General features: G+C 37.6%; 2 protein-coding genes across 3 annotated transcripts; one reads left to right on the forward strand and one right to left on the reverse strand.

The window, feature by feature from the left end:
* Positions 1 to 89: 89 nt before the first annotated feature.
* On the reverse strand, positions 90 to 4024 carry LOC141901108 (uncharacterized). Its single transcript, XM_074788191.1, has 3 exons — positions 1717 to 4024; positions 1465 to 1632; positions 90 to 1268 (listed from the first exon to the last, which is right to left on the reverse strand). Exons 1-3 carry the CDS (start codon positions 3734 to 3736, stop codon positions 544 to 546), a joined length of 2913 nt encoding a protein of 970 aa, XP_074644292.1. The 5' UTR covers positions 3737 to 4024; the 3' UTR covers positions 90 to 543.
* A 208-nt stretch (positions 4025 to 4232) lies between these two features.
* On the forward strand, positions 4233 to 6993 carry LOC141901738 (uncharacterized). 2 transcript variants are annotated; one of them, XM_074789177.1, is made up of 3 exons: positions 4233 to 4345; positions 4498 to 4576; positions 4688 to 6993. In XM_074789177.1, exons 2-3 carry the CDS (start codon positions 4574 to 4576, stop codon positions 4994 to 4996), a joined length of 312 nt encoding a protein of 103 aa, XP_074645278.1. In that variant the 5' UTR covers positions 4233 to 4345; positions 4498 to 4573; the 3' UTR covers positions 4997 to 6993. The 2 variants fall into 2 exon arrangements, with proteins under 2 accessions (XP_074645278.1, XP_074645279.1); XM_074789178.1 differs by having other exon boundaries at positions 4250 to 4368.
* The last annotated feature ends 4340 nt before the right edge of the window (positions 6994 to 11333 follow it).

An 11333-nucleotide genomic window follows, 5' to 3' on the forward strand; every position in this document is an offset into this window, starting at 1 on the left:
AACGCAAGATTGAAATATCAAAGATTTATTCAATATAATAATAATATATGTGTATAATACATGTTTTAATACATGAAATATGTATGGCAACCATTAACATAATTATTAAACTGTCAAATTCACTTTTTGACGACTAATGACTTAAACCAGTTTGACTAAAAGCAACTATACCAGAGTACAAACAGTAAGACTGCTTGCCTCATCTCACGGGGACCTAAGTGGCTGGAGTAGGATAACTAATATTTTGGTTGGAGTATGCGTTAATGGGAGGCAAGCGCAGTCTACTGCATAGAAAATGTCGAATCTGCATTAATTTCTAATCGGTAATCATTTGAATCGATGGTTTATGAGGGATGGACACAAAACCTAAGAATTAAATTCATATAAAACAAGCAAATATCCAATATAACTGTACCAGGGTCGCTACAGATCTGTCCTTCCCGGATAGAAGGAGTTTCGAGCACCTTTAAAACATAGATGTAGGGACCCCGTGTACATCTGTTTCACCTAGCAAAAACCGCCTATCATTTCATAGGTTACTCATTAAAACAACGCCATAAATGCACTCAAACCACCGATATCAGTCTGAGGAGGATACTGACTCGCGTTCGATTGTTGCTGATGTTGCATAGCAGCCATAGTCTGTAGTCTTTGAAAAGCAGTATTCGCGTTAGAAACCGACGGGTCGATGAGTATAGGACGGTGCGAATCGGTAATGAGATCTGATTCGTGCGGCGTATGAGGCAGACACATCGCTGTCGCTCGTTGATCGTGTACGGGTAACGCGACCGCCGCGTCTAATGAAACCAGCGATTTATCGCTGAAATCGATTCCTTTAACGATGCCTTCGTAATCGTGAACCGCGATACTAGAGTTCAACGCTGTCGTCGACGGCTGCAGATTCAGATACGTATGACCGCCTTCGATTACCGCTGAAAACGGCAGAGAATTCGTCGGCGATTGTTTACGCGATTTACGTTTTTTATACGGTGATTTGACGGTTGGATTGTCGCCGTGGTGTTTGATGATGTGCTCTTTTAATTTGTCCCTACGCGAACTGCCGTAGTCGCACATTTCACATTTGAACGGTTTATCGTCTAGATGAATTCGCTCGTGACGCACGAGATGACTCTTCTCGACGAACGACCGTCCGCAGTGACTACAGATATAGCTACGTATGGCGCTGTGTATTCTCATGTGAGCGTTCAACTGACTGCGTTTAGGCGTGAAATATTTACAACCGGCAAACTGACAGGTGAACACATCCCCTACAAATAAAAACACTTCATTAAATAACAGGGTGAACACTAACCGGGAAAAGTCGAGAAAAAATCAGGGAAATCGACAAATTTTACCAAAAATCAGGGAAAAATCCGGGAAGTCGGATATGCTATTGACCATGTATTTCTCATGTAAGAGGATTTATCATACGCCCATACGTGAAATGAGCAATCAGAATCATACCTGAATGTAATCTTTTATGTGAAATTAGATGCGATTGATATTTAGTCGAGAATCCACAAATATCGCAAAGAAATGGTCGATTATTGCTGTGCGTCGCTTGATGTTGATCTAACGTACTCTTCGTAGCGAAACTCTTCTTGCACTCGACGCATTGAAAAGGTTTCTCTCCTGAAATGAAAATATTTGATTGAAGCTTACATAAATAGATCGTTTCTCTCTATTTCACGTAGGCCTGGTTCGTAAATAACTTACCCGTGTGACATCTCATATGAGTCATCGCATTGTTTTTAGTGCGGAACCTCATTCCGCAGAGATTACACGGGAACGGACGTTCGTCTGTGTGTCTCATTCTGTGATACAATATCTGTTGAATTCGCTCAGTCGTGTATTCACAAAAATCAAAATCGCATTTAAACGGCGGACCTTCGAAGTGTGTTTTCATATGTCTGTAGTAACTGCGACTCCATTGCGACGTGAAACTGCACACGTTGCACTTGAGAGTTATAGAATGATTGATCTCCGTGTGACGCTGTAAACCTTCCTCATCGACTGATTTAAACCGGCATATCTCGCACGTAAAGAGTTCTTGATGATTACCGGCAGCGTTCTCAATCACGTCTGGCGCTTGTTCACATTGCGAATCCAACTTCAACTTTTTCTTTTTCTTACTTCCCGCAGACTTAGAAACGAGCGTTACATCTTTCTTAGTTTTCTCGGGGCTTAAAGCGATTCTTTTCGATATTTTCAGTTCGTTGGTTCGTTGTTTTTTACTCGGCCGAGCTGGCGTGCTGATCCTCCGCGGTTGGATGCGTTTTCGTCGGTTTTTCGACAACGGCGAATATTTCGGCACGTTTATTATCACGTGATCAGAGCCGTTTTCTTCGTTCTCCGACGGACAGTAATCCGGATCTTTTCCGACGGTGACATCATCATCATCATCATCATCATCTTCATAGTTCGATTCATCATCACCGTTATCTTCATCCGCTGGTCGTTTCTTTTCGGTAATTTCATCACTCGGTTCATCGTTGTTCTCATCTACACCGAGTCTCGGATTTTCATCGGTAACTGAAACATCGCGTTCGATATCGGTATCAGCTACATCCGTTTGTTCCCTCGTTAAATCTTCTTCATCGTTGTTTTCAACATTTTGATCTTCGATCGATTCTAACTGCTCCGTGTTTTCTTGCATTCTCACCATTTCATCGGGAATACATATCTTACTACCGGTACTGGTCGTCGAAGGGGCTTTCAGTCGAACCTGCTGAAAGTGACCGTCCGTCACGTTAGACTCTGATTTCGTATTAACGAGTTGAGTAGGGGTTGACTGCACGACCGCACCGTTATCATTGATAGTAGAATTCATCGCCATGTCTAGAATATCCGCAGCCGCTTTAGCGCTTTCGTGTTCGGCTAGTTTTTCCGATAAAGTCTGGTAAATGTCGGTAAAAGCGATCAACTGGGCACCGGCTCGACGAAACAAATCCAGAATATAAAACAGACAAGCTTCGCTTCGTTGAAACAGCGGTTCGTGTTCGATGATTTTTGAAACGATTTGAAGCTCGATTTCGTTCGGACGAAGCAAATTCAGAAATAAATTAAAGGCACTTTCTCTTTCTTCGAGTTTATAAGCCGTCCATTTCACTAGCAACTGTAACTTTAACGAAGCGGGCATGTTCAGATTTCTATTCGTTATGAAACTCTCCAACTTCGCTTGATTGTATTCCAAAATCTCGTTCTGTTGAAGAATTATGTACAAATTAGTCTGAATAAATTGAGACACGATCAACGATAAATTAAACAACGCGCATTTATCAGCGATTTCTTTCATACTCAGACAGTTCACGACGCTGATGTTTCTCTCTAAGAATTCCGCGCAATAATTCTTCACTTTCTCGAGTAGAAAACAATTCGACAACATCAATAATTCTTCGACGTTGTTCACGCTGATCGAAATGATTCCCGTGTAGAAATAATCGATGAGATCTTTGACGACTTCGTGATTTGAACTGTAAACGCTGACGTGTTCTTTATCCGTTCGGTTGGATTTCAAAATCGAATCGAAATACGGACTCAAAGCGGCGAGCACGTTTTTATGGGCGTAAAACAGGACGCTCTTCGACGGATCGTTCGGATGCTGTACGTGAAATACGACATTACAAAATCGTTGGTTGTCTCTTTGGATTTTTAGTTTTTCGAGTAGCGCAGAACCGGCGAGTTCCTCCGTGTAGATATCACTTACACAACTATTCATTTCATCTCGGAATTCCATGATTAATGATTGATTCTACTTCTACTTAAGCTAAATTATTTAGAATCTAGGTAGGGTCCCATAATTACGATTAATTTAATAATATTGAAATGTTCTTTCTTGTGCTTGTTGGATGACCATTCCATTCCATTCTCACAAGTCAGTTCCAGTTCCAGCCAGGCGCAATCAATAGATTTTACTAGTAAACTGCTTCAGGTGATCACGCACACCCTCCACATTAAAAAAAGATGTAGGGCCAACGGTACAAATTGAAAATGACAGCGGAAGATTTTCTTGAAACGCTCCCCCTTTCTCTTCCACCATTTTAGGGAATCCCTTGCACTTCCAAATGTAGGTCAAATATTTTTTGCTTTAATAATATTAAATTCATATCTAGCTAGGTCTAACGTATTCTAATAGAAATGTGAAATTTTATATTTTTTATGCAATTTATTAAAACTTCGTGAGAATTCATGATATATTTATGTTTCTATGACGACCGGGATTCCGCGTTCTGAATGTAGGTCACTCACTGCTGGGAAACAGAGAAATGTTTACGTTTTACAACTTAATTTAGATGAATATATGAAATTTTAGTGAAAATGGACATGTTTGCAACTCAAGATATCGGTAAAATTGTTAGAACTTGATTGGTAATTGCTTACGATACTTAAAATACTGTAGATTCACTATTACAAAAAAAGTAGAAATAATGGAGAGTAGTCTGTTGGTAATCCGTTCAGATTCAGTCCATTTTGATAAAAACAATATTTCTGTTTTAGGAGAAATATGCTAAGAATTTTTTTCTGACAACGATGAGTGGTTTTTCATGATATGGACTGCCAACCTTACTGAAACATGGTAAGAAGGCTATTCAAAAAATGAAAGGATTTCAAAAAGGCACTTAAATTAATTAATCTTCGTCTTCATGAATAATTGATATTTCATTATTTTCATTTGTTTATCATATAGCCAGGTAAAAGCAAGTCTGCTAAGAAAGGAGGCAAAAAGAGTGGGCGAAAATCAAAAAGCGCCGGTGCTAAAAGTGGTAAAAAGAAGGGAAAGAAGTCTGCAAAGAAATCACGCTCGGCGCCGGCTTCGGCTAAAGCTGCACGAACTGAAGTCGATATGATGAATCCAGATGCGATGGCGAATCTATACTATATAGCCCACGGACCAGTTGACGCCCTGACATTACGAGGTTTCGGTTGGGATACCGGCGGTGCTGGTGGCGGTAAAAAGAAAGGCAAAGGAAAAAAGGGGAAGAAAAAGAAGAAATGATCGATGATGATAGATTCAGTTTGTATAAAGTGTAGTGCCATCGTAGAATCTCCTCACATATACTTTATATAGAGACTTATTCCATTTACAACTGCTGGAATTTGAAACAGTTCCCGGTGCTGGATGCATGTAACTACGTAACTAGTGGATATTGATTCGAGCTTGGGCTCACCAATTTATAACTCATTAAACAGATTAGTAATAATTTGCGCTACAGCGTAGTTCGACAAAGGGAGTGAACTACTGGTCACTATGCAGGTATCAATCTTACAGCTAAGAGTCACTGCTGTTAGATGTTCACCATTCAAGTGCGAAGACCATCACTTTTTTCAAGTGTGTTGATGAAATTTTTGAATGTCTGGTATCTGTGGCTTCTTTTTCAATTGATAATGTCTCAAGTGAAGTCCAGAAAACACATGAAGTTTGATGAATGATGATATTGCATCAAATTTACCGTACTGTCTTGAGGACTCTCTAGTGACCAGGCAACCTATTGATACCTGCATGAGGGCATCATGACGAATGCGATATTTTTGAATTGTCTGTGTGAATATTTCTCTTTCAAATCTAACTATTCCGAAAGATTTGAAATATGAAGTGTGTGTACAGTGATGTATACATGTTTGTGTTAAATGTAACAGATATCTATAACAGTGATGCATGTATTAAACCCACATGCCACAAACCTACTCGTCCAACAGCTGTGTCAAACTGTATATTTCAGAGAATTTAAGATGATTTCAAATACAGGTCTAATTTCAAGATCAATTCAGAAGGGGGTCATTCATTTATTACATACATATTAGTGGAGGGGTCAATGCAGTGGCGTACTGTAATGCTTAATGTATATGAAAGAATGGCCGATTTTGCGCACAGAGGGGGAGGGGGGTTGAAAAATTCAAATCTTATGCATATGTAATAAATGAATGATCCCGAGGTTCATAATCAGATAGCATATAGACCAGCTGATTAAAGGAATGGTCTGAATATTTCTGTATCGGGCTATTTGCATGTTACAAATAGATGAAGTTGTGAACATATAAATCATTGCCTTATATGGGTACCATACACATCAATTCATTTAATATAGATTGTTTATGTTAGCTCTATGCCTACACAAGAGTCTCAATGTGACAGGTATCATCTGTACCCTGATATGTGGCTGGTCGTTTTATATAGCGGTGTATGATACCTGTTGCTATTATTCCCAATGTTGAATCTTTTGTTCTTTCCAAATGTTATCAATGTCATTATTTTAAAGCTGAAGGTGACTAGTTTTAAAAACCGATACTACATATTCATTTCTTCCTGGTTTGAATTGGTGATTTATTCAAATGAGTTGATTTGGAATGTTTTTCGTTGAGCTATATGTTTGTTTAGAGACAGAAGTTTTTATGTTTGCATATTATCTACATAGAATTTAAATTTTTTTGCTATCGAAATGTGATAAACTCATAGCTATCTGTTGTATCGATATAGGATATTTCAAGAGGTTTTTTTTCAGTAAAAAAGAAAACTATAATCCTATATAGTAAAGGTAGCTATAGCTCTCTGCTGTGATATTTTATATGGTATTTGAACACTAGTGCAGTTCTGAAGCACACAATCATTTGTGGGATTAAATTAGGCCAAAAAAAAATTGATACCTTGTTTCTCTGCTCTGCTGAGCTTAAATGTTGACCCGGCCGGCCGCCTATCTACCCTATATATTACTTTTTTTAAAATTGTGATCAATTTCACCATAACAGACCCGGCCGCTATAGAAATGAACTGTTTATAAATTTTATCATATTTTACAAAAATGACCCGGCCGCTGCGGAGAAACAAGGTATCATTTTTCTTTAGCCTTAGAGATGTATTTCTTAAGGGACACTGTACTTCATCGGTCTTAGTTAATAAAAGACAAACAGCTTATGTGTTAGAATTGTATGTACATACATTTTGAGGTTTCCGAGTTTGTAGTTCTTTGTACTGTGTAGTTTATCAATTTTTTCAATTTTAATGACAATAAAAACATTATTTATGATCGATTTGTTAGCTTTAAAGCTAGTTTTGGTCCTATTGTCTGGTGTTCTATCACCATGCTGTGGGATGCTTCAACTGTCGTTTTGCGGTCTATCGAAATATAGCACGATCGCATGAGTGACCAGGCCTCTGATTTTCGAGGAATCATGGTGATACCGATGAATTGATTCGAGGAATGTATTTCCAGGAACCGCTGGCGCACTTTGACCCAGTTAGTAATCGGTCACATGGTCTATGACATTTCAAGATGGCGGAGGCGGCTGTTTCACCACGCTCTCGCGTTGTAAGCCTTCCCAGCCGGCCGTCTGAACACAAGTTTCAGGCGTCATCACGGGTTAGTATGTTTTTCATATGATTTCGGATGAACTACAGTATTTTCTGCTGTAGATATTTATGTGTGGTCTGTTTTGAAAAACGATGAATTTGGCAAGTTTTAAAGTACGAGCCACGCTGCGCGGTAGGGTCTAACGAATGTACGGAGGCCCGAAGTTGCATACTGTACACACAAACAGCTGATCGGCGATCGATCCTAATTCAATAATATCCTCATCTTTGGCTTTTAGTGAAAGACAAGATTATCATCATGAATTGATCCATTCGTTAACTTAAAATTGAATCTTAAGAATGAGATGGCCTTAGTTGAGAACCAAATAAGTTGTTTTTTAATTGAAGTAGATTCCTTTGGCTTTGTGTTTACACAAAATAGGTAGGATTAGATTTAGGTCTATGGTAGAATTAGATTTTTAGACCAAATCACTTGAGGTAACATAAAAGGGATAAATGTTGAGATGGAAGATCTATTTCATACCTGTGAACAACCTTTGAGGTTTGTCTCGGGTCAAACCGTAATGAGCGAGAGTGTTATTGTCTTAGTAATGGATGCATTGACGACAAGCGGGAGAAACCAGTGTTTGAAATCAATTGTATTGTTTACATCTATTGATATATAGATACCAATACCCCATACACCGTCCAACTTATTACATATGGTCATACGATGATTCAGTTCTCGACTGTTTGAACTGTAACTACATTTCTGAAGTGATGTCCGTCTGTGAACAGATCTCTAATTCTAGGCAGTTTTATGCCGGTACGTGTCACAAACCAGCTCTGAAATCCATGCAACTCAATAGAGAGACATGTAAGGTATATTTCTGTAGGTAGATTGTTTATTTGAGAGGCGCAGACCTGATCAAGGAATGAATTGATGTAGATATTTTCAGAAGATCATTAGTGTATCATTTAGACAATATAATATTATTACTTATAACATAGCTGTAGTTATAGCTGATCAGATTTTATCTTATCGAATGAAGTGAAATTTCTTTGGTAGGCCTCTATTTAAAAAGTAAGAGAATAACATAACACACAGAAGCAAGACTAATGTCTATTTATTAATGGATGAGACCTGTTTTTCTGGGATATTTTGCTTACTTTTTAGGATACATACCTCATTTATGTCTTAACAGAATGCCCAAAATCGCGGACAACAACTGAATATCCGATATTATTCCAGTTCTGTACCAATTAGATGGATTGGCAAAAAGATTCCTTAAGTCCAGTTGAATGAGAGAGAAAATCCTCCATTTTGTGAAATTTCTTGAATTTTTACATTGTCACCATGCCTACAAATGAAGTTATTTTTCTTGTGGGGTCTCAACAACTAAATCAGGGTGGCGTAGGCATGGTAACAATGTTCAAATCCAAGAAATTTCACAAAATGGAGGATTTTCTCTCTCATTCAACTGGACTTAAGGAGTCTTTTTGCCAATCCATCTAATCGGTACAGAACTGGAATAATATCGGATATTCAGTTGTTGTCCGCGATTTTTGGCATTCTGTTAAGACATAAATGAGGTATGTGCCCCAAAAAGTAAGCAAAATATCCCAGAAAAACAGGTCTCATCAATTAATAAATAGACATTAGGTTACGTAGAATCAGGTCAGCTGTCGCAACTGTCTGATTTTTTTTTTCTTCTTTTGTTAGAGAGAATAACAGCATGCATGTATAGAATACCTATAGTGTGGAAGAGTATTTTGATTTCCTTGCTCACTTGAAAATGTGGTAAATGATATAAGTTGCTTATTCAAAATCATTAGTCGACATATAGGCCTATGCAATTAAGCTGTGTATTTGCCTTATAGAGCTTGCCTATATATATATACCTCACTGGAAAAGTCTTTGTGATGGAAAATGATTGCGACTTTGTGATACTGACTGAATGCTATTTATGTGTGCACTGCTATTTCTGTCAAGTACCGGTAGAAGTAAACAAGTCGAGAAAACTAACTCAAAAGTTTATTGACGCCTTGAAATGTAACGCATATATTGCTTGATATTGTCAATAACGAATCATGAATATACTATAGATTCAAAGAAAATATAGATTATACTATAGATTTACATTACATTTTAAGATTAATAAAGTTTGGATTCGATAATTGAATTAGATAGACCGGCAACCAGTCTAGCCCCGATATATTGAGGATGTACTGCACATCCTCTCAAGAAATAATGAATAGAATTTATCAAAAATAAGATAAGGATTATGAAATATATTTGATGCAAAAATTCATAATTGTAATTGTTATTTTGAAAGGCCAATATTGATGATATAGTGCACATCGACTCATACAGAAACTTTAAATAACGCGTAGCCGTTATCGATGTATATAAACATTATTGTAATGGTTTTTACGGTGTCAAAAAGATGTTAAGAATGAATAGCACTTGACGCACAGTTTCAATGTTGATCTTTTGTTAGCTCAGTATTTTACAATTTTTTAGGAAAAATTGACTTCGATACGAAATCGTGTTAGAACTCGAACTATTTCACAGTCATCCACCGATAGCTACAGCTCAAGTAAGTATAAACATTCCGCTGCCCTCTTCCTCTTATCGTTATGTGTTAGTCAACCTGTATTCTGATAGATGTCGCCAGCGTTGTAATGTTTGCAAGTTCAGTTACACTTCATGTTGATAGGAGTCGCCACTAGACGATCTCATCCAAGAAATGTCCCTGATATAGTTATGTACGGTTTTTGAATAAAACTGGTGTTTTCATAACGATGATAGTTTAACGATTTAATTTCTGACAGTTTCGAAGTTTTGACTAAACTTCATCAACTCTAAATACTGTGACTAATATCAGTCCTGATGTTTTGATACGTAGAATATCGTTCGTGACCATCCTCATTTTAGTTGTTTTTCGCTTTCTCAATTAAATGTTATTATCTTGTCAGAAAATGTTCTAAGACTGAATGCTCTCGAGGTGTTTTGTCTGTCACGTTGAGCCTCGGACATTTTAGAAAATTTGCAATATCCAGAATTTCTTTTCTTGTTGACTCGACGGTATAAGGTGTCTGTCTAATTAGCGCTTGTTCTCTTGTGTTCAGATCCAGATCAATGCGTGTTAGTCGAGTCATAAATTACTGGAAATGTCATCCATTTGAATCAGAAAATCAATCAATATTTCTCGAGAAGATCTGCAAGATAAAACTAACTAGACTTTGAATAATGAAGACCGAGGGGAAGGTAGAATTCCTGTCATTGGGGTAAAATCTATCACACTAATCAATAAATATTTATTGATCCGCGTTGTATGGTCTATAAGAGTAGAAACTTTATTCATAGCTCACAATGTATTTTCTCTACATACATATTATGCGCCAGGCCCTAATTGACGAGGTCCTAATTATCGTCCATCAAAGCTGGGGTCGGTCATGCGGTTATATTCATAGCTAATTTGATCAGTTATATATGTTGTGAGAGGATCACCGCTGCTACTGCTGCTGGGTTTCGATAGCATCCACACTGATTATAGTATCTATCATCAGAGAATTGTGAGATATATGCGTAGTCGGATTGCTAGAGGCAACTACCAACAACATGACACACATGACACACGTTATATTTAAAATGCATATATTGGCCACAACAACATTGAAATAAGAGTCCTATTAAAATAAAGGATATCTATTTATATCTAGTTTACTATATATTTTTCATGTGATATAACCTTGAATTAATGCCTCGAGGCGTTCGCTCGGATCTATAAGAATGATAGTCTTTGATAAATATTGCTATTCATTTAATTGACTGTTATGTTTATGGGACAGTGATGAGCATTAATACTTCACACCCGACCGACGAGAGGATTATTGTTATGAATTGCTGAAAATTGTAGCAATTTATATTTGATTTCCGTAGCAGATTTCTGTCAAGGTCATTCGAATGATTAATAAGTCTTTATAGAAGAGAAAATTCGAGCGTTATTACGATTGAAGGACCGAGATACATGATGTACAATCA

This window comes from Tubulanus polymorphus, chromosome 3 (genome assembly GCF_964204645.1).
Source record: "Tubulanus polymorphus chromosome 3, tnTubPoly1.2, whole genome shotgun sequence".
NCBI classification, from domain to species: domain Eukaryota; kingdom Metazoa; phylum Nemertea; class Palaeonemertea; order Tubulaniformes; family Tubulanidae; genus Tubulanus; species Tubulanus polymorphus.